Raw genomic sequence first — 23,127 nt, 5'->3', positions numbered from 1 at the left:
AGTAAACTGAGTGGTATGGATCCAATAGATAGATCTTCAACCAGCAATACAAAGAAATCAGGAAGGCCTATCCATTGGTAGTTAGCTCAACCTGAAGAAGATGTTCTGGCAGCTGGTGTGGTTTTCCTAATTAATGATATTGCCATTGACAGCAGGAAGGGAGGCCACACTTGCTTCTGGTAGTGCACCTGATGCTTTCGACATCTGAATGATTGTGGGGAGTATATTTTGCATGCGGTGTTTTTTGAACTGCCTTCTGCCCTTTGACCTCCTTAGTGCAGATGACCTGGGGATCAAATTTTCTCAGTCAGTGAGTGTTAGCTCACCTCTGCTGCTGCTTTTCATGATTGTATTGCACCATCGTATATTACTAGAGCTATCAACAATTTAAGGAGTTTTCAATTGGTTAATGACCTGCCTTCTAACTAATTAAATAGTTAAGGTGATTACACACACACACCATGGCTCTTCCACAAAGGCCTCAGCTTTGACAGTTTGGATCTTGTTCTTGCAAAATTCTCAAGGTTTGCCTTGCATAGAAAACAGCATTTGCTGCACAAAAAGTGATATTTCTTTTTCTTTCTTTTTTGGGAACAGCTTCTCTTAAAGATTTTATTCATCATGCTAAAATTAAAAAAAATCCATAATTTATGTTCTTTCTTTTTTCATTTTTTCATTTTGGGGAGGGAACAAAAAAGCCTTCAGGGAAATAATAGGAAATCCCCCCCATTTTTTTCTGACCCCCCCCCCCCGGTTTTTTGTCTGGGCCTTCACATCTCTACCTACAGCTCAATGCATAAAAGTTTTAAGTTCAAATTTAAAACAATTATTTTAAAGTACATTAGAACTATAGGGCACTGATATTTGAACAAAACTACCTCAAAACACAAAAGCCTAAATCCAACTGCTGGTCCAAAATGATCTGTGTGGACAATGCTCTTTCCTGCACAGAAAATTCAGTCCTCTGTGTAAAAAAAAAAAAAGTGGCATTTTTGTGTAGAATCAGTCTTAACTAAAGCACTTTCAGTGAAGGAAACAACATTTCTAAATGAAGTAATATGATTTTCTGTTTAGAAAATGCTAATTTCTGTACTCAAAATCCAACTGTGTGTAAATTTTGCACACAGTAAGCCCTGAAATGCAAATCATGTTTGAAAAATGTGCTTTTTTTTCTTCTCACAGTGGGGGGAAAATTGCTAAAATTATTTGTTAGTTCCCCCAAGAATAAAATTAGCAATGGATTACACCCCTAATTTCGATCACACAAGGCTACGCAGAGACTTGATGTCCACCTTATCAGGGATTCTGTAGCAGTTGAGTTCCTGCATCAGTAAGAAACTGAACTAGATGACCTTTGAGGTCTCTTCTAAAGCTAAGAGTGGAATTCTTCCCCCAGTGTTTCAGAGACTGGGCCCCCTTTTCTAATTTTCTCAGCACACGACACAACAGTGAAGCACTCATTACAGGCCACAATCTTTATTGATCACAAAGATCAAGATTATGTCAAAGGTCCTTGCCACAAGGTTAAATGTGATTATTTCTGACGTAAGCCAACTTCATCAGGTCAGACTCATAAAGAATCACTATGGAGCAGATGGTATCAATGCTTTTAATCAGTGCAATTTTGACGTTTCATTTGGTCTCCAGTAATTCAAGTAATTTTGTTTGGACTCTAACAGCCTTACATTGAAGAACAATTGCCAGCTCTTATACAAGGAAAGACAAGTCTTTGTTTGTGTGAGCCATACATTTGTAAGGACAGCTTGTGCTATTAAGCTGGAATCCTGTAGGTAACATACACTGGAATCCTGTAGGTAACAACCTTATAGGTGACAATGCTGCACCACCCAGTGAAATCACAGATTGATGGTATTGGAGTATGCTCTTATGGCCAGAAGAGCAAAGGTGGCATATGGTCAGCAACTGTTGCCTTTGCAGCGGATGTGGGGCCAAACCAGTTCCACTGCCATAAAGCATATAAGCTTACCTAAGTTAACAAAGGCCCCGAACAGGCAGGCCAAAATAAAACTGCTTCAGGTCACATTGGAGGTATGCTGTTAAAATGACACACACATCTTAAGAGGTTGTAGCAGTGTGTCTGCAGTATACAGTGCAATGACGCTTGAGCTGGAAAAGAGCAGGATTCCCTTACTAGCCATGCATGAACTAGCAAAACAGAGAGAAAAGGGAAGAGTAGATGAGTCTGCCTCACTAGCATGTTAGAAAAACCCAAAACAAAACCCATAGAGCTGTATATTTGGCCATCAAAGTGGAAATTGTAAGAAAAGTGGAGGACAGTGAAAGAAAAAGTCATCCCAGGATGCATTTTGGAAGAAGCATTCAAGTGTTCTCTAGAGGATTCAAAATGTTTTTATTTACATGGCTTACCCAACCTGGTTGCTTCATTTCACATGTAAATATGGTTAGTTTTGAATAAAATGTTTTCTGAAACATGTTGAGCCACCTTTCTTCTTTTAATTATGTAGGGACCTACCCACATTCTTTCCATTTTATTTCTGCCTCTGGTACCAAATTTTATCTTAAAGTCATGCTTCTACTTCATTAACTGAGGTATATCTGAACACACCAAATCAGCAAGTTAAGCTGCCTTAAATCTCATCCATTTGGAAAAAGGCAGGATATAAATTCATTAAATAATAAATAAATAAAACAAGAATTTTATGACCTTTCTCAAGACAAGAAGATAATAGGAACAAGAAACTGCTGACTCATCCCAGTTCAATTTACCTTGTGTTCCCTAGTGGCCAGATCACTATCCATGCAGATTCCTCAGTTTTGCACCTTCTCCTATGTGTAAACCTGTTGCTCGAGGAGGCTACCAAATTTTCTCTATGCCACAGCCCTACCCAGTCCAGCTCAGCTCAGCCTAGCCTGGCTACGCACCCTGTTTGCTTGGTCATTATCCAAGATGCTTGCTTGCTCTCATATCTGAGTGCTTGACAATATACTGTAATGTCAATACCTCACATATGCTCTTAATTTTCAAACTGGGTGGAAAGTATAGTATTAGTCAGATTCTTGACTAATTTGAGAGGAGAGGATGGAGTGTATGAGGAATGGTAACTTCTAGCTGCACTTCTGAGTAATCATCTTCCAAGTTGGCAGATCCAAAAGCATCAGTTGTAGATCAGAATCTGTGATAATTTAACAAGTAAGTCAGGTGAATTTATCAGCAAAGACACAGATCTGATGTACCAGCAAGGCTTGTAGTTCAAGGATGGGCTTGTTTAATTATGTGGAAGCTGTAGGGCTTTTTCCAATTAGAAACCAGAGTTCAGGAGCTCTGCTGAAAATGGTTTTATAAAATGACAGTGGAAGGAAGCATTCTCACAGAACTCATGAGTGGACTGCAATTAGGGCTGTAAGGATTTTTTTTTAACCAGTCCTCCTACTGAGCTTTTAAGGCATCCAGCTAGTGAACGTTTCTCTTCCATGACAATAAGGCGAGGAAAGAAAGTTTTACCTGTTCCAGAGTGGCATTCTGGTTTATTGCACAAATATCCTAAAATCTACTGATGGGAAGGTCAGCATCACCATGTGCTTTCAAGGTATTCTGGCCTTCAAGGTATTTTGGATTTCTTTCCCCAGAAGCCAGCATGGCCAATGGTAAACCATTGTGAGACTTGAAGCACCAAAGCCTCCTCAGCTGTGATATAAAATAGTGGTTCCCAACTTTGGCTCCCTTGATGTTAGACTATAGCTCCCATCAATCCTAGTCCACATGGTCAACTATTAGGTATTATAGTCCAAGAATATCTTGGGATCCAAGTTTGGGAACTACTAGTCTACAAAATGTTAATGATAACACTGTTGATGAGGCCATTATCCACTGTGCACTAGTTCTTTGCAGAGAATTCTAAGGAAAGTAACAATAGCTTCTAGGTCCCTAAGTATTTGACAACTGAAATCTTAATGGCAAACAAAACCCACAAAGACAAGAAAGAATTGATCAAGGCTAAAAAGGGGGTAAATGTGGCCAAACACAAAATATTTGCATGGCTACTTTATAAGACTTTATTACCTGATTATTTCCATGTCATATGATTTTTGAGGCATGCCAATTCTGTAAATAGAGTCAGTGATATGGTTATTCCTTGCCATAATGTGAATTCCAAATGAGAACAGGGATTTGCCCTGCCTGAAAGGATGTCAGGCTTCATACTAAAAGTACATCTTATGGAAGGATCAGAAAGAAGAGGGAGAAGTAGCATCATATAGATGTTCTAGGTAAGAGCTCCATGCATATATATATATATATATATATATGGGCAATAATGGAACGCAGGGGAAGTCTTTCAAGAATGCAAGAAATATTTTGCTAGGCTAGACCAAGATCTGGCATCCTCTTCCCCACAGTAGTAGCTTCCAGAATCTCACAAACTTCAGTGAATCCATGAAGGCAAGTGACCTCCACATTGTTCATCACCCCAACAACAATGTATTCATAGGCACCCTGCTTCCAGAAAAGTAGGTTCTGTTTGGCTAGCAATATTAGTAGGCATCAGTAGACACAATTACTATGATCTTGGCTAATTCCCTTTTAAAACCTTCTAAGCTAGCAGTCAGTAGCTCTTGCGGCTGCAAATAATTATTTTAAAAATCCTCCACTATCTGAAGTTCTTATTCCTGTTTTTCTTTCTGCATCTGTACTGAATTGCTTCTATTCCTGTTAAAGGAATGGCCTCACCCTGTATTTATGAGAAAGGTAATGTTATTTCTGTTAGCATTTCCCACTCTCTTTATTTAAAACAACAACAAAAGCAACAGTAAAAACACATGCACTTTATCAGTCACTGCCCTCCCATTTCTCTCTTGATTGCTTTGCTTCTTTCATCACTGTCTTTCCAGCAATATAGGTTGATGCTGTAGTGGCTGGAGGTTTTTAGCTTCAGAAAGGCTGCCCTATACAGTGGGCCCTTGTTATCTGCTGGGGTTTGGTTCCTGGATATCCTGTGTTCACCAAAATCCATGGATGCTCAAGTTCCATTGTATGAAATGGTGTTGTAAAATGGCATCCCTTATATAAAATGGCAAAATCAAGGTGTGCTTTTTAGAATTTTGGTTTTTTAAAAAATACTTTCAAGCCAAAATACAGCCACAGTTATTTGCAGCTGTCTGTTATTATGCAGTTCCCTCTTTTTGGATGTCTTCCTAGATTGGTGAAGAGTCCAGGGGACCTTCTGGTGATAGAGTGGGACAAGTGAAGATCATGAATGACCTGAATAGACTAGAAAGCTGGGCCAAAGCTTAAAAAATGAAATTCAACACGGAGAAATGTAAGGTACTGCACTTAGGGTGGGGGACACCTGGCTGAATGAAACTACGTGTGAAAGGAATCTGGCAGTCCAAGTAGACCACAAGTTGAACATGAGTCAACAGTGTGATGCAGCAGCTAAAAAGGCCAATGCGATTTTAGGCTGCATCAATAAAAGTATAGTGTCTAGATCAAGAGATGTAATAGTGCCAGTGTACCCTGCTTTGGTCAGGCTCCACCTGGAATATTGTGTCCAGTTCTGGGCACCACAATTCAAAAAGGACATTGAGAAAGTGCAGCGTGTCCAAAGGAGGGCGACCAAAATGGTGAAGGGTCTGGAAACCATGCCATATGAGGAATGACTTAGGGAGCTGGGTATGTTTAGCCTGGAGAAGAGAAGGTTAAGGGGTGATATGATAGCCCTGTTTAAATATTTGAAGGGATGTCATATTGAGGGGGTAGCAAGCTTGTTTTCTGCTGCTCCCGAGAACAGGACCCGGAACAATGGATGCAAGCTGCTGGAAAAGAGATTGCATATGTAGAAGCAATTGTTTTAAAATTTTGTGATATATACAAGAAAAATAAAGTTTAAAAAAAGAGAGAGAGAGATTCCAGCTCAACATTAGGAGGAACTTCCTGACAGTAAGGGCTGTTCGACAGTGGAACACACTCCCTCGGAGTATAGTGGAGTCTCCTTCCTTGGAGGTCTTTAAACAGTGATTGGATGGCCATCAGTCGAGGATGCTTTGATTGAGATTTCCTGCATGGCAGGGGGTTGGACTGGATGGCCCTTGTGGTCTCTTCCAATTCTATTATTCTATAATTTTATCATTCTATGAAGAGAGAAAGCATGTTGTTACTGTGTGTCTTCAAGTCATTTCTGAATTTGACTTAGGATGACCCTATGGTGGCTCTGTCATGGGGTCCTAGCACCTCGGAAGTCCCTATGTTGATGGTGGAGCTTGGCTTCTAAGGTGGGTTTAGGGAGCATTCTTGGTTGTGCTAGTGCAACTTCTGTAAACATACACTCAAATATCAATGCTATTGCTAGTCTGGCTTGTGGCATCATAAATATGTAATAGCTACTATTTCTGCATATAAATATTTGGTGCAAAATTCTCAATTTTTTTGCGAAAGCACCAGCATTTACTACAGTACAGAAAACAGCATGTTCTGCGCTATGCTGCCTCATCATGGAATCATGGGATAATATTTTGCCTAGAGCAGTTGTTCCTTGTGTATTTGTCTACTACAGTCCATGGCCATATTATATACTTTGTACGTGCTATTATCTGAATTGTTCTCTCAGCTAGTTCAGCTAGTACATACTGTATGAATTCACTGATATTTTGAAACAGACCCACAGAGGCTATGGCTAATGCTGATCTGCAAACAGGCCTTTGAAAAGAGGTCTTAAGCTTTGTTTAGGACTCCTTGGAGCTCACCTTACTTCAGCTTACCTTGTCAAGCAGCATATTTTCTCTGCTAAGGTTGGTTGGATTAGATATCGTCTTGCAAATGTTTAAGCAGCATATGACTTTGGAGGGGAAAGTTCTCTTAAGAAGGCAGAACTGTAGGCCTAAAGCCAACTGCTATTCCCAAGCAGAGTAGACACTATTCAGAGGGATAGACAAAAGCCATCTTTTTTGTATATCCCATTTAATCAAGGGACCTACTCTAGGTGGACCTAGCAATCAGATTTAGGCCATAATCTTTATTAATATTTGCTATTGTGCAAATGACCTTCCTGTTCCACAAGTTAAAGGAAACTACTGTCTGCATGGTATACTTCAAATTGCTTAGAAATATCCTGTTGTTTATAGAAGGATGCTGTAAAGCCATGGCCATTAATGGAGCATGACCTCAAGTTATTTGAAGGACTGTATTCTCCCATATGAAAGGCCAATGTGGCATAGTGGTTTGAGTGTTGGACTATGACTCTGGAGACCAGGGTTTGATTCCCAGTTTGACTATGAAACCCACTGGGTGACCTTGGGCAAGTCACATGCTCTCAGCCTCAGGGGAAGGCAATGGCAAACCTCCTCTGAACAAATCTTGCCAAGAAAACCCCATTATAGGTTTGTCTTAGGGTTGCCATAAGTTGGAATGACATGGGGGAAGGACTTCTCTATGGCTGCTGCCAGGTCCTGGTACTCCCTTCTGCCAGGCCTTTGAGAATTGATTTTTCAGGTGGTACAGGCTATATATAATGTACTGGACTTTTAAAAAAAGATTTATGATTTTAATGGTTTACATTTTTGTTAGGTGAATTGCTTTTTAATTTTTGCATGCTATGATTTTTTTTTTTAAAAAAAACTATGTTTGTTTTAAATGTAATACTAATGATGATGACAACAACAGCTACAGGCTTGACTCAAGATACTTTGTTGCTTAAGGCGAAGGACAACATTTTCTCCCTTAACTGTATATGCAGAAGACAATCAGATTGGCAGTTTATTCTGCCCATGCCAGGCAATACAATTCATATCTACAGTGGTGTCACTAGGGTAGGCATCACCTGATGCGGTAACTCATAGTGTCAGCCCCCACTGACCTTCTCCTATTCCACACCATACAGAATCCTTACTCGTGTTTTTCATATTAATGTTACTCATTAATTGTAATTCCTGCATATCACTGAATGTCATGGTAATAGTTGTGACATAAACAATTAGCAAAATTAAAATTATACCTTTAAATTACAATATTATATGCACAGCCTCAGTATATTAACATATACATTTCATGTGGCTGAAGTAAAAATTTGGTAGAAGGTAATGTTTTTGAATAAAATTTTAAAAATTGTAATTTTTTAAAAAAATGTTTACAAATGTTTACATTTATTTTTTTAATTGCAACAACAACTCTAGTACCTCTCCTTTCTGCTTCCACTGAGTCTCACCTTGCTCACACCATCTCTTCAGCATTTTAATGGGACACAGGCAAATGCCACAGCCCATTTCTGCCAAAAAGCAGATATTTGAGCAGCAGTGGTGTCACTCCCCTTAGGGTGTCTCCTGGTGCGGTCTGAACCCTTTGCACCACCTAGTGACACCACTGTATAGCTATGGTCCTGTCTGCACTGGCCAGGATACTCTGGGGGCAGCCCTGACCATTCCCCATAACAAAACATCCTCTATTCCAATGCCAAGTAGCTGTTCACATGCATATTCTACTGAACTGCCCAGCTTATCCACTGTCGCTGCCATGGGTTGCTTCACTCTGAGGTCAGAATGAAGTGAGCAGCAATGATCATGTGGCTGGGCATCTCATTCTGACCTCAGAGTAGCAGCAGCAGTGGATGCATCAGGCAGCTCAGCGAGGCACATTTTAAACAAACACCTGACATTGCAACAGGGAGTTCAAGATCTTCTGGGAAAATCTGAAGTAAAAAGTAAGTTTTTCTCATCTCATTTTAGGGTTGTCATAAGCCAGAAATGAGTTGATGGCTTACAAGAACAACAACAAATACCCTGCTTCTGGTGCTGTATGGATCAGATGTCATCCAGTCTGTTCACCTCACAACCAGGGTGTAGTCTGTGTGTTGTCCAGACGCCCTGCTAAGAGGAAGTGGGGGACAACCTGATATCAACCTGATAGTCATATCCTCATGTTGATTTTTCCAGCTGTTCTTTGTACTCAGACAAATGTTCCTTTTTGCGGTGGTTCCCTCACCTAGGAGATTATCACACCAGCTTTTATTCCTGTGCTAGGTACGAGATGTAAATGCACAGGGATGCACAGCTCAGTCCCTGGGCAGTACTCATTCCATACCTGATCTGGGCTTCTCCTGGACCTTTTAAACAACAGGATTTTCCCATTCTTTAAAAGGTTCAGAAGGAGCATGGATTGGGTACAGGATGAGTACTGCCTGGAGACAGAGCTGTGTGATAGAATCCATCCCTGTGAGTATACATCCAGCACCTAGCATGGGAGAGCTAGCCTGAAGCTGACCAGTATGAACACACAAATGATCTGCATGTTTTTCTGTGGCTTTTTTTTAAAAAAGGAAGGAGTCTTCTTCCTTGAGCTATTTTATATACAATATAAAGCATGAAGACCAATAATTATAATTGCCTTCAGTTTTATGAAAGCCATGAATGACTTCTATGCACCATTGTTTAACAAGGCACTGTTTTAGCAGCTGTGGTGCCTAATGTGTTGCATTTGTCATTCCACATCTGTAATGGAACATCTAACAAACATGTTCATATGCAACTGGGATTCAGATGTTTCTGTATCAATGAACTGTCATGTCAAATTAATTAGAAATACAAATGAATGGATGAAAAACTCATTAAATCTGCCAACTTCTCAGAACTCATCCGGGCAGACTGGAAAAACCAGAAAGGCTTTGTTTCTGTCCTGTTTATTTTGGGGGGAGGGGGGAAGATCTACATTAAATTTTTTGCATCCTGGGGTATTCCTAGGGAACTCCTGGCATTACCAAAGACTTTTTAATCCCATTCTCCAGGTCAGTTTAAATTAACTCAGTATTATTCACAATGAAATGTATCGCTCAATATCTGTCTGTTTATGTTATCCTGGAACCAGCTAACATAGCTACCATCAAAAATGTAGTGTGTGTTTCATGCAGATTCAACAGAGATCAGATGAAGGAAAGAGGAATGTTAGTAATAAAATGAAATGATCCTAATGCTTAATGAGTGCAGTGTTGCTAAAGTACATTAACACTTTGACTATAACTCTTGAATTATCAGTGGAAACTGGCAATTTCTGAAATGGTTCTATAGTCTAGATGTGACATCAGTCAAAGTGGGAGGAGGAAGGAGGGGGAAGTGAGGGAAAACTAGGATATTTCAAGTTAGAGTCTGGATACAAACCCATGAATAATTAGCCCAAATAACATAGCCTGAAAGATGCAAGACACAGATGCTGGCGAAACGTCAGGAATAAACTCTTCTAGGAAATGGCCACATAGGCAGAAAAACCGACAAAAAAACTATGGATGCTGGCCATGAAAACAATCAACATCCCATGAATAATTGTTGTGTGCCTTCAAGTCATTTCCAATTTATGGTGACCTAAGGCAAACCTATCACAGGGTTTTCTTGGCAAGATTTATTTAGAAGGGTTTGCCTTTGCCTCCCTCTGAGGCTGAAAACATGTGAATTGCCTGAGGTCACCAATTGGGTTTCCATGACTGGGTGGGGATTTGAACCCTGGACTTCTGTAGTCCAGCTGTTAAACTTCTACACCACACTGGCTCCCAAATATGCAGGTAAAATTTAGAAGGACTTCTGCCCTTTAAATGTTATCAGATAACAATGTCTAGTCAATGACTATATGGACATACTAAGATTGATGTGTATATGCATTAGTATTAGTAGTATCAGCCTATAAAGAGATTCAGCCCTCTGGCCATCGATATGTTGTAAATGGGGGCGGGATACAAACCACCGCTTTGCGGCGCTTCCCCGCCGCCACCGTTTGCTCCGCGCGGGAGCTGCAGCAGCCAAACCGCGCGGCTCCCGCGCGGAGCAAAAAAGAAGCTCCAAAATGGAGCTTCTTTTGGAGTCGCGTTTGCGACGTAGCGAGGCGCCAGGGGCGCACTCACTACGTCACAAAGGACGCGACACGTCTGGACGCTATGCGTCCAGTACGTAAAGATGGCGGCGCCCATGTGGAAGGGGCACCGCCATCTTGTACGTATAGGATACGTACTAGGGTTAGGGGGGTGCGGAAGCACCGCCCCTTCCTAACCCTAGTACGTATCCTATACGTACTATATGGCGGTTTGTATCCCGCCAATATTTCTTTAGGAGATAGACTGGAAATGCATGTTGCATGTCTCACTCTCTCATGGACACACAGATATGAATAAATATTATTTTGAAATTGTTACACAAGCGTTTGCCACCTGTGTTTTCATAAGAGTCCACCCCTGTTCTCAAGTTTTGGCTCTGAAATCTCAGAGCATGGGAAACTTCTGAGCTGGCAACCCTACAGTAACCAGGCAGATATCTGAGCCCAGGTGCAGTCACAGACACAAGCAGGGCTCCTTCAGGCAAGAGAAAATTCTGCATGGTGATTTAGCATGGCCAGCATGCATGCCACTGTCAAGATGTGGGGCTACCTGGTACAGCTACGTGATCATTTGTGTGATCTGCAGTGTGGTCTCTGTCAGCAGCAAAAGCCTGTTGGGGGTGGAATAGTAATTGTCACCATTGCAGACACAGTAAATTAACAGTGTTCTGGGCCTTTCTGGACAGGGGGAATCTTGCTGGAGGCTTGACTGTGGGGTTCAGCTTTATAAACTCTGTTACAAACCAGTTAGGTTACCTGCATATACCTGCTGAAACCAATAGCCTACCACCATCCCCATCTTCACTTAATTTCACAGACTTCTGAGACCTTGTTCTTGTTGTACAGCCTCTCTTTTATTACTGGCAATAAATAATGCAATATATTATAGAAACCCCAATAAAAACATAGGCCCAAAACAAGTTTCATTCTTCTTTAACAGAAAGTAAACTCAAAAAACTGTGCAGAGGACAGTAGTCTGTTTTTCTCCCCACTCAGGTGAAAAACAAAACAAAACAAAACAAAAGCTTTGGAATAGGACAGCAGAAGTCTCGTTCTTCCTGGATTTTTGTGTGGCTAAACGTTTTTGTCTATGCAGCCCCAGCACCCTTGCCTAGAATACAAGTAGAGCCTGTATCTGCTGCCTCTACTGGCATCAGTCACAGAAGCAAGCATCAAGCTTTTGCTATTACATCTACTTCTACCTGCCAGCCTCTTCCTTTTTTCTCCTTCTCCCTCAAACATACACACAAGCAAACAAAGCTACGATAGCAGTGCATCTATAAAAAGAATAGCATGCTATATTGGGAGGTATCAAAATTAATTTATCTCCATTGGCCACTTGTTTGAACTAAGGTAGGATTGAAATCAATTCAAAACAAGTGTTTTGACTGTGTTTTGCTTTAAGCCTTAAACGTCCAAGCAATTCTGAATGGGGAGGGTTCCTTCAATTCCTGAGGAAACTTGCTTCCCTACCACCCTCACAACCTAGACACACAACCATGTTGCTTCCAAAGAACCTGTGATGAACCTAATGACAATTGGTTGTTCAGTCTTCTGGCCTCTGTGGCATCTTATTCAAATATCATAGTCCTTGACACAGAATGGCAGCCAAACATCATTTCTCTTCCACAAGCTCATCTGTAAACCACTCTGAGCTGTTTCTGTTACTATTTATGCTCTTAGGTGGATTGACCATGAACTAAACATACACACACACAACATACCTACACACACACACACACACACTATTGGCTAGCATTATTGCATATCTGAAATGGGATCAAGCCTAGGAAATTCAAGCTTAAGCCACTTTTACCTTCCAAACCTTGATAGCTGAAAGTATATACAATACTGTACAGACCTGGCAAACTTGTTTTGGGATCCTATTAGGAAGACAAACATCTGTAGCTAAAAAAAAAAATCTGAAAACTTTGCAAGTTTGCAGAAGCTTAGATCTCCCAGGCACAGCTCTAGAACAAGCCTTTGCAAGCCCTGAGAGGATAAGATTCTTGTTCTGGTGTTGCTGTTCAGATGCATTGCTCCCAAAACGAAGCCATGTTGGAATGGCCCATTCTTCAGAAGTATTTTTCCCATGCACTAACAGCCACATGTTCAAGACAATTATTTACACAAATAATGTCATCCCCTTTCCCTCTTTAAACCCTCTGCACCAGCATAAGCTATGGGTTCTTTGGATTACAGAGTATACAGTCAAATGTTCATTCAGCATCAGGAGATGTGAGGTTGATCTTTTTCTTCTCATCCAAAGCTCTTTTGTTCACGGAGAGGACATTTCCATGCTTTTCTCCTTCTCTTCCCACTCTTCTTCAGACTCATAGGTACCTTTCACAATTGCTACCCTCTCAGACATATTCATTGAGTGGGGCCACAGAAAATAGTTGTAAAGCAGAGAAGCCAGGATGCCTCCAACAATGGGACCCACCCAGAAGACCTAGGAGAAAAAAAAATCCAAAGAAAGGAATTAGAACCTTTCAAAGTTTTTCACACTACCATTTGTTTCTTGTTTGGCTAGACATTTGTTTGGCAAGGGGTACACACTCCATCTGTGTTGTATATTCAATGTAATAGAACCTGGATGAGTTACGCTTTGGACTTTATTGTTATTGTGTACCTTCAAGTTGTTCCAACTTATGGTGACCCTAAGGTGACCCTATTACAGGGTTTTCTTGGCAAGATTTATTAAGAGGAAATTTGCTATTGCCTGCCTTTGTGCTGAGAAAGTGTGATTTGCCCAAAGTCACGCAGTGGGTTTCTGTTCCTGAAACCCTAGTTACCCAGAGTCCTAGCCCAACACTTAAACCACTACACCACACTGGCTCTCACTTTTTGGACAAGAGCTCTCAGAATCCCAGCATGTTTACTTTCTGCATGTTTTCCTTCTTATCTCCATCTGTATATAAAACCTGGCCTAACTCTCAAGAGTTAGGCCACGTTTTATATGCAAAAAAACATGCACAAATTAGACATGCTGGCTGGATGATTCTCAACTAGATAGAATAGAAAGCCAGCAGGATGTAGTGGTTTGAGTGTTGGACTATGACTTTGGAGATCAGGGTTTGAATTCTTGCTCAGACACAAAAACTCACTAAGTGACCTTGGACAAATCACAATCTCTCAGCTTCAGAGAAAGGCAAAGACAAATACCCTCTGACCAAATCTTATTTAAAAAATCCTGTAATAGGTTCCCCTTAGGGTCACCATAAGCAAATGTGACTTGAAAACACACAACAAGAAGATAGAGTAGATTCATTGAATCAATTGAATTTACCTGTGTATTGACGCTGTATGTAATGATTGAATAAATCCACTCTAGTTCAGACTAATCAACTGGATTCTAGCCCTTGTCTCCCACCTTTGTCCCTTAAGATGCTCTTAATAATCTTTGAGACTTAACCTGTCATTTCATCACCACATCCACATATTTTGCATTTTTGTTACAGTTTACACTCCCCACTTTGATATATGTGTCTGTCCACAGAAGCATAATTCCATCCATCTGATGAAGTGGACTGAAGCTCATGACAGCTTATGCCAGAAAATTCTTTTTCTGAATCTCAAAATAGCTACAGGATTCCTTTACTGTGGACCTTCCACATTTGCTGGGGTTGGGGTGCAGGGCCCCCATGAAAGTGGAAGAACCACAACTAAAAAAAACAAACACCATTATTTTTAATCTGAAGAAGACCTCTCTAGGAATCTCTAGGTCCTCTGGTGCAACTCTGTGGTCAACATCAGGTGGTTGTTGCCCACAGAATCTTGCTAGAGGACCTACAAATGCCTAGACAGTGTTTTCTCTAGGAATCTCTAGATCCTCCAGCATGACTATGGTCAACGTTTGGCAGAGTCATGCTGGAAGAGACTCCTATAGAGAACATATTAATTAAACCTGTGAATAATCAAAGCTGCAAAAGTCAAAGCCACAAATGTGGAGGGCTGACTGTATATGTCTTTACACTTTCTGGGAGTTACAGCACAAAAACTGCCCTGACTTTTCCAAGCTTTTCTAATCTCAGGTGAGTCAGAGTAAGGACTTTATCACACAGGGGAAATCGGGGGTTTAAACAGTGAAAATCACACAATTGTGATTAACATTTTCACACACATCGCAATTAAAGAGCCATGATCCTGGGAATAAACAGGGAATAAACAGCAACAAATCATTCACAGGATTTCCCCATGAATGATTTGTTGCTGTTTATTGCCTGTTTATTCCAGGGATAATGGCACTCTTATCGGTGATGTCGTATGAAAATGTTAATCACGATTGCATGATTTTAATGCAGTTTTCACTGTTTAAATCCCTGATTTTCCCATGTGATAAAGTCCTAAGACAAATTCTTTCCAACAATGTAGATCATGGGAGGACCAGCTGAGACAACAAAAGTGTGATTTCTTCCTCTTTGGCTGATCTAGTTAAGTGCTAAAGTGAGACCAAGTGAGGAACGAACCAGATTACCATTGCCTCTGAAATTTACCAAAAGCAGAAAGATTCCTCATTAGGCAAAATAAAATAATTAAAATAAAATGTGAAAAATGTGATAGGAAGCAAATTTGGCTTTTGCCAAAAGGTAGCCAAGTAATTTTCAAGGATGTTGTCTCCACATCTAGCCCAAGTTTGCATCCATTTACTGCAAAAAATGATATTTCACCATAAATATGAAGCTTTCTAGCTGAACTAAAAAGGCACAGGAACGACATGGGCAGAAGAACAACAACCTCAGTTTCAATAAGTCATGTAAAATTTCTTCTAGAAGAGGATTTACATTTTCCTAGATTTTCCTGAACTTCTCAGCTTTTCAGGTCAGGGACACAAACTGACTTTTGATATGAGCATATGGGATGGTGAACAAATTCTAGATTTCACCCTCATTATCCTTACTGTTATGACATTGTGGACCTTGAAGAAATTTATTGGCCCACCATTGCAGGCTAGTAAATGCCACACAAATGAAAATTGTCAAGCATTCTTGGCTCATTAAAATACTTTTCTGTTATATATTTGGACTTTGATCTTGCCACCATAAAAGCCTGCCCTTGCAGCAATTAAGGGCAGGTTTACAACAACGTGGGTTATTTTTCTCCCCATGGTGAAAAATCAGTTTCTTACCCAGTGAGCGGAGGTGAATCTTTTCATGACAACAGCAGGCCCAAAAGACCGAGCAGGATTCATAGAGCAGCCAGTAAAATATATCTATTGGGTCAAAAGGAGGGAAACAATACAAAATATGGATTTAATGTGCAATAGAAGTCGCACCCTGACCCAGAAGTCCTCCCCCCATTCCGGGAAAATTGGGGGCATTCTGGGAAGCCAATCAGGGGATCTCCTTCGTCGGTGATTGGCAACACTGAATAACAGTCACGTAGAACTAGAAAGGCCAGAAAGTGCCTGTGAAAGATGAGGTCCTATCTAGAACAGGGATGTGGGCCCTGCCACCTTGCACCGCATTGGTTTTGTGATCCATGCTCATGTTGGCCAGTCTACATGGAGTTCAACACAACTTCAGCAGAGAGCTGGAGAATCAAAAGTTCTGAATCCTACTAATTACAAGTCTTAGGACGGGGGGAGCCTCCATCTTGAAAAGCACTGAGACTAGAGTTTTATTTTTATTTTATTCTTTATTCCCATGGTTAAATGGAACTGGTACAGTGGCTGGAGAACCACTTCCAGTCAGAGTAGAGAAAAATGGGCTAAATGAACAAATATTCTTTATTCCTTACTCTCATCTTCATAGATACTGGCTGGATTAAGACAAGATGAGGTCTCAAACTGTGTTATGCTGATAGCTGTTTCTGTTTATAACACTTTACTTTGCTTGTTCACACATGACTCCTTCACATCAGTGCTGCTCAGGCATGATAGTGGGACCACATGGTCCCAGAGTCCTCACCAGCCAAGGGTTGCTGTGATCTCTGAACATATGATTTGGCACTTCACCTTTCCTCTTTCCCCTCTTTCTTTCTGCCCAAAAGCTGAAAATCACAGCAAGAAATACTCACCCCAACCAGATGACCCACGGTGATAGACAGCCCAATGGACAGAGCTGGAGAGCCCACATGGTCGTTTCGGCGGCTGTCAGTTGAGGCAAAAACGCACATCACAAGCTCAAAAGTGATAATCATCTCCACCACCACAGCCTGGCCTGCAGTTGTGTTGTTGCTGAGCTGTTGGGAGGGAAGCGAAGAGGCTTAGACACATTTGTAGCTGGAAATACTAAAGATTGAAACATCAAGGGAGATGACTTCTGAGTAAATAAAGCTACTTAAGGACAACTGACAAATGAAGATTAGTTTTTGGAAATATACAGAAGGTCTACCTGTTACCATTAGTTTCTAATTCTTTGTGTCAGTGACCTGAAGTTTGTGCTGGTCTGGGCATTCTCAAACTCATGTGGGTGTGGTTCTTAATGCTAAATAAACAAGTGCATTCACCAAGTTGAATTTTATTTTTACCCCACCACCCCTTGCCAAAAGGGGCAGGAATTTCATGGTTACTGCAATGAACAAAGGGATTACTGCAAAAAACAAATATGACAACACCACAGCCCAGTCCCTTTTCTTTAAGAGAGAACTTACATTTGGCTCTCTTTTGCCAGTTTGTTATTGTTGCATGCTTTCAAGTTGTTTCCAACTTATGGTGACCATAAGGCAACCCTATGATGGTTTTCCAGAGAACTAGCCTAACACTCAGACCATTACACCACGCTGGATGTCACCCAACAAAAGTGGTGACATGTCGCATTCAACACAAGTGCAATATGTGTACACAAGTTGTTGATCTGTATCAGGAGTGGGCAAAGTGCAGACCCAAATGCTGTTTTTGTGTCTCCCAGAGGTCAATTTGAGTTTTACAAATTTGGTTTTGCTAAAACATGCCCTCAAAGGATCTCTAGAGGGTGTGTGTGTGGGGGGGGGGGGCATTTTCACCATGTTTTGAACCCCTTCAGACTCTCAAGGGGTCAAAATAATTTTTTCAATTTTTTTTCAAATATTCCTTCCCAATGCCCTAATAACTCTGAAGGCTCAGGAACCCCCCCCCCCCCCCCAGAACATGCCTCCATGTTCCCTAGAAGGTGTTTGGAGGGAATTTGGGGGCAAAAATTGATTTTGTTTTGCAGGTGCAGTGGAATGCATGGAATTTACACATGTTCATACATCAGTTTCATACTTTCTGTTGCTGCTCAACTGTTCATAAAAGGCATTGAGGTCTTGTGTAAATTGATTTTTTACAAATATTCTAAGCAATTATTCATTAAAAAAAAGACTGCTGCTACCCTTCTCAGAAATAAATCCTAGCCTGCTCAGTGGAGTTTGCATAGGATTGTGCTGTGTGGAAAATTACTTGTTGTGCCCAAACCATTATTGATGTAAATAGTAAGCTGAGTGTTTTCTTACATCTATCCTTTCAAAGAGGAGGAGGAGGAGGAGGAGAGAAAAAGGAGAATGTAATGTAAAAAACTGGAATAAAAATGCTAGTGAAAGTCAAAATATTTCCTCACAATAATTTATATAGTAAGATGAGGGAAAAGAGAAAGAAAGCAATAAGAACAATTAAGGCAACTGTATGGTATAAGAGTCAAAACAGAACAAAAATAGGGCAGGATGGGGCTGAACAAACCAGATATCCACTGCAGCCTTTTGCTGCAGAACCCAACAGGTAAAGGATGGGAAGTGTAGTTTTAGAACTCATCCAAGTTGTTCCTGAATGAAGATTGCACATGAACAAGCTTACAGTGCAACATGTGAACACTGTTCTCTAATGCAGCTTTGAGATATTTTATCCCTTGGCTAACACTGTATCTATGCCACATTGTCTTTAATGGAATTTTAAGGCTCCTGTGTAGAGACATTGCATGTTTTCACAGAGGAGCAGTTCTTGCTTCAATCAGGATTGCAATCAGTGTAAAGCCTACATGGGCCAGAGAATTCCTTTGCATAAAAATTAAAAAATAAACCCTCACACTAGCCCACTCTTTGACATAAAGAATAAAAAGATGTTAATACATATCATGCAAAAGTTGTTCAAATTTCAAGGACAATTTTAGTCTTAAGAGAGGACTGCCTGAGTCACTTTCATGAACTGTATGCTGCCTTGCAAACCAAGTAATTCTCTAATTGAAGAGGTGTCAACAGACATTCTATTTAGGCACGGTACAGGCCTCCCAAAAAGGGAGGCCTGCCGACACCTTTTTACTCCTGCAGGGAAGCCGCAGCCGCCAAACCACGCGGCTTCCCTGTGGAGGAAAAAGAACCCATGAAAAGTGGGTTCTTTTTGCACCGCCATTGTGACGTCTGAGTGCGCCAATGGCGCACTCATGATGTCACAAGCACAGCGCAATGTGCAGACACTATGCATCCATCACATAACAGTGGCAGTACCTGTATACACGGTTGCCGTGTGGTCCCTTAACCCTAGTACGCCACTGTGTGTACCGGGCCATAGAATCCTTTGAAAGAATGGAGAGACAGTAGACTGAGCTGGCAAATGGCTCACCTGGGACTCTTTCACACCACACAGTTGTAGTACTATGATTCCATTTTAAATGCCATGGCTGCTTCATATAGAACTCTGGTATTTATAGTTTGATGAGGCAGCAAAGCTCTCTGGTTGAGAATTCTAAATATTCCTTCCTAAACAGCATATCCCAGGATTACATAGGACAGAACCATGGCAGTTAGTGCACCCTTGCCTTATGTGGAAGCTCCATTCCAGACTCCTTGGTGTAAGGCAAATAGTGCATATGCTCGAGCCCCATTGAATATAATGGGGCTCATGCACGATGGCACAAGGGCACGCGCCATTGCAACCTCATCACGCTGAAAGCCACATAAAAGGTGCCTGTATATGATGTGGGTGCACTGTAATTGTGTGATGTGAAACAATTCCTGGGACTTGCAGTTTTCAGGAGAGGGCATTTGCGACATGCAGCTAGGGAGGTCCTCTAGTGCCTTTGACCAAACTAAAAACCCCAAGATTCTAGTTGTGGCACTCAGAGTGCAATCATAACACTATATGGCTTGGGCCCAGGGTACTTGGAAGACCGCCTCTCTCCATACAATCCGCCCCGCACACTCAGATCTGCTGGGAAGCAATTACTGAGAGTTCCAGATGCGAAATATGTTATAACAACGCAGAGGGCCTTTTCCACCTTGGCCCCTCAGCTCTGGAACTCGCTTCCCGGAGAACTCCGCTCGGCCACCTCCCTTGACCAGTTTAAAAAGGGGTTAAAAACCTTTTTATTCCAACAGGCTTTCCCCTAACTGTCCTCGATGCTGCCTCCTCTCCCCCCCCCCCCCACTGTTATTGTTTTGTTATCTCAAGCTAGCTGGACATTGTTATTTTAATCTGTGCTTGTTGTTTTAACTGTAATTTCCTTGTTGGTTTTATTGTACTGTTGCATTTTATACTGTAAGCAGCCTTGATCTGAGGAAAGGCGGGATATAAATAAATATTTTATTTATTATTATTATTTATATCTGTGACATGTGAAAAGGCCCCAGGTCCTAGTCTTCTCTAGTGTGATGAAAGTTATTTGAATGTTGGTGATAGGTGCTAACTTTTTATCTTTACATATTAATTAACATAGGCAAATTACATGCACAGTATCTTCTTTTCTCCATTTTTGTTTGCATTTTCTCTTTTATGACAGTGCACAAATGTACTGGCACTGACTAAATGAATTCTACAATCTGATCCCTCTCTGTAACAAGGGTGATGCCCATGGCCCATAGAGTGGACACTTGGAGCTTCCAGTTGCATTCAGTGCTGACCCAACAGATCTGCTAAGCCTCTTTTGTGCAGGCCTTCTATTGTTCTCCTTGGAATAGTTTAGTTATACTCATATACATTTTTCTGTTCAAGCCTAATGTGACTCCTCAATCAGGTTTATTTAACTAAGCCCTAGCCCAGCCCAGCCCAGAGCTTAGTGCAACAGAACCCATTGGATCAATTGGCTTAAGTATGATGTTTCATGGGTATCTAAAGAGAGCCTTGCGCACACACAGGAGTAAGACTGTGTGTTCAGGGGGAGGGAGGCACATTTGTGTGCCCTGCACACAACACTGCCCAGAAGAGTTTACCATTCCCATGGGGGTCATATGGGGAAACAAAAAGAAAAGAGGAGACACTATCCCCTGTCAAAAACCCTCATAGGTACAGTGGGCATACAGGGCTTTGCCCACCTTCCTGGGGAATGTACAAAAATCCAGCAGCGTTTAAAATGGTACCAAGTGAGTACTAAAAAGCAACCTTCTGTACAATACTGGTATCTACATAGCTGGTCCCTACACACCTCCTTCCTTAATTTTCCTTCAAGATGCAACACTGGAATTAAAAGCATTTATTGAATGTTTAACTTTTCTTTTTAAAAGTGACTCCCTCCTTCCCTTAGGCTATGAGAAGCAATTGGAAGAAACACTGCCTTGCAATTTACTCTGCCCTGTTCACCTGTTCTGCCAGTAAACTCCCAAGTGGCTGAAAAGTGCAAACTTGCATCTTAACTCTGCAGTGTGATATGCAGATGGAAATGCAGTACAACAAGCTAGCCAGGTACAGAATACAGTTGGCCCTTCTTATACACGGATTTCTTATACATGGATTCAAGCATACATGGTTTGAAAATGTTCAAAAAAAGTATAAATTTCAAATATCAAACCTTGATTTTCCATTTTTTATAAGGGACACCATTTTGCTATGTCATTATATTTAATGGGACTTGAGCACACATGGATTTTGTTATACACGGAGGATCTTGGAACCAAACCCCAGCGTATAACAAGGGTCCACTGTACAGCTGCCTATTCACCTGAGGTCTTTCCCCTTAGATACCAATTCGCCCTGTGGGCATCCTTACTTGCCTAAGAATTCCTTGTGCAGGATGCCAACCTACTAACATTATGAATTAGATCTACAAGACTAACAGCCAAATGGACTTACCCCATTGGCTGCCAAGTTGCCACGGACATTACTGGGAGTCACACCATAAAGGACACCTGCGCCAGCAATGGCCCCCACCAGCTGAGCCACAACGTAGAAAACCGTTCGGAGGAAAGAGATCTGGTTGCCCACAAAGAAGGCAATGGTCACTGCTGGGTTGATGTGACCACCGCTGATGGGTCCAAAAATCTGTACCATGGTGCCAATGGCCAAGCCAAAAGCCAGGGCGATCTGGAGGACACTTGGCAAGGCAGAAGGCCACTTCAAGGCTGAGCCCAGACCCAAGAAGACAAAAATTGCAGTGCCTAAAAACTCAGCCAAGACGGCTTTGAGAAAAGCGATGGTGCAGACTTCTTTCCTCATAATTGAGATGGGGCAGGTGGAGTTGCAAGGGTGGTGGAAAGATTTTTCCTCTGCCTAGGATGCTAATGGACTGTGGCAAAATACATGGCCCTCCTGATATATATATATATGTATCCCTCACCAGGTGTAGCAAGAAAGGATTGTACCCAAGTATGGGTGGAGCTAAGAAGCTAGCCAGTCCTTCTTTGCTCCCCCCTCCCCTGTACCTGTGGAGTTTGGAAAGTTTCCATCTTCAAACAAGCACCTGAACCTTCCCCCTTTGGAGGCTTCATCCCTGATGCTGATTTTCTCCCCCACCTTCCTGCAGACAGTGTGAGCCGTATTGAATGGCCTTGCTGTCATTAGATAACCACAATATTGCATAATGACATACAGATTAGCACCTTGTCTGTTTACCTTTCTCCCCCCCCCCCCCCCCTTCCTTTTATATGTTCCTTTGGTTTATAAGGTCATTGCTTCTTTTTTCATAAAAACACAAAACATGTTATGACACTTATATATTATTCTTTTTATTCGCTGCTGCTTGTTTTACTTTTTTCATCTGAAGAACGGAGGCTCTTTGGGAACATTTTGTGGACAACTTTGATGAATTGGGTTCTCCAGGAAACTAACTTTATCTGACATTATTGTTGTTGAAGTGATGTATTGTATTGGATTTACTGCATTTTACTGATTGTAATTATATGTGTTTTTATCAGTTTGTAACCCCACCTCGATTCGAAGGGAGAGGCGGGGGAAATATAAATAAATTATTATTATCTTACATTTTAAAAGAAAATGTCTGAATGTATTTCTTTGGGCTTACTGTTTATTTGCCTTCAAGACCCTGGAAGCCAGACCTTTAATTTGTGTGTTTTTCTATTCAGAGCCTGGAGTTTACTGGAGGGCTTGAAAGATCTGTAAAAATACCTTCAATACTTTCCTGGATGTTGAATTGTAGAATGTGTTGGCAGCAGAAGACTTTAGCACAAGACTCATCTCAGTTTAC

The 23,127-nt window shown here is 41.3% G+C and overlaps 1 protein-coding gene across 2 annotated transcripts; it reads right to left on the bottom strand.

Annotated features, from left to right (window-relative positions):
- Positions 1-6,797: 6,797 nt before the first annotated feature.
- LOC149322626 (aquaporin-5-like) lies at positions 6,798-22,139 on the bottom strand. 2 transcript variants are annotated; one of them, XM_089508801.1, is made up of 5 exons: positions 21,777-22,139; positions 16,841-17,005; positions 15,951-16,034; positions 13,105-13,274; positions 6,798-6,831 (listed from the first exon to the last, which is right to left on the bottom strand). In XM_089508801.1, the coding sequence occupies exons 1-5, from the start codon at positions 22,137-22,139 to the stop codon at positions 6,798-6,800; spliced, it is 816 nt and encodes a 271-aa protein (XP_089364927.1). The 2 variants fall into 2 exon arrangements, with proteins under 2 accessions (XP_089364927.1, XP_089364937.1); XM_089508811.1 differs by lacking the exon at positions 6,798-6,831 and having other exon boundaries at positions 13,101-13,274.
- Positions 22,140-23,127: the final 988 nt, after the last annotated feature.

Source organism: Sceloporus occidentalis, unplaced genomic scaffold (genome assembly GCF_023333645.1).
Source record: "Sceloporus occidentalis isolate IW3139 unplaced genomic scaffold, rSceOcc1.0.p SCAF_1, whole genome shotgun sequence".
NCBI lineage: Eukaryota > Metazoa > Chordata > Lepidosauria > Squamata > Phrynosomatidae > Sceloporus > Sceloporus occidentalis.
Note: the sequence above shows the minus strand (reverse complement) of the source record. Positions and strands in the feature narration are given on the sequence as shown.

Excerpts from the sequence above, each read along its gene's own strand:
- LOC149322626 (XM_089508801.1), bottom strand. The coding sequence starts at position 22,139 with ATGAGGAAAGAAGTCTGCACCATCGCTTTTCTCAAAGCCGTCTTGGCT. Across the intron at positions 17,006-21,776 it reads GCAACTTGGCAGCCAATGGG|CTCAGCAACAACACAACTGC; the intron begins GTAAGTCCATTT and ends CCCTCCCAACAG. Across the intron at positions 13,275-15,950 it reads GATTCACCTCCGCTCACTGG|GTCTTCTGGGTGGGTCCCAT; the intron begins GTAAGAAACTGA and ends TTTTTCTCCTAG.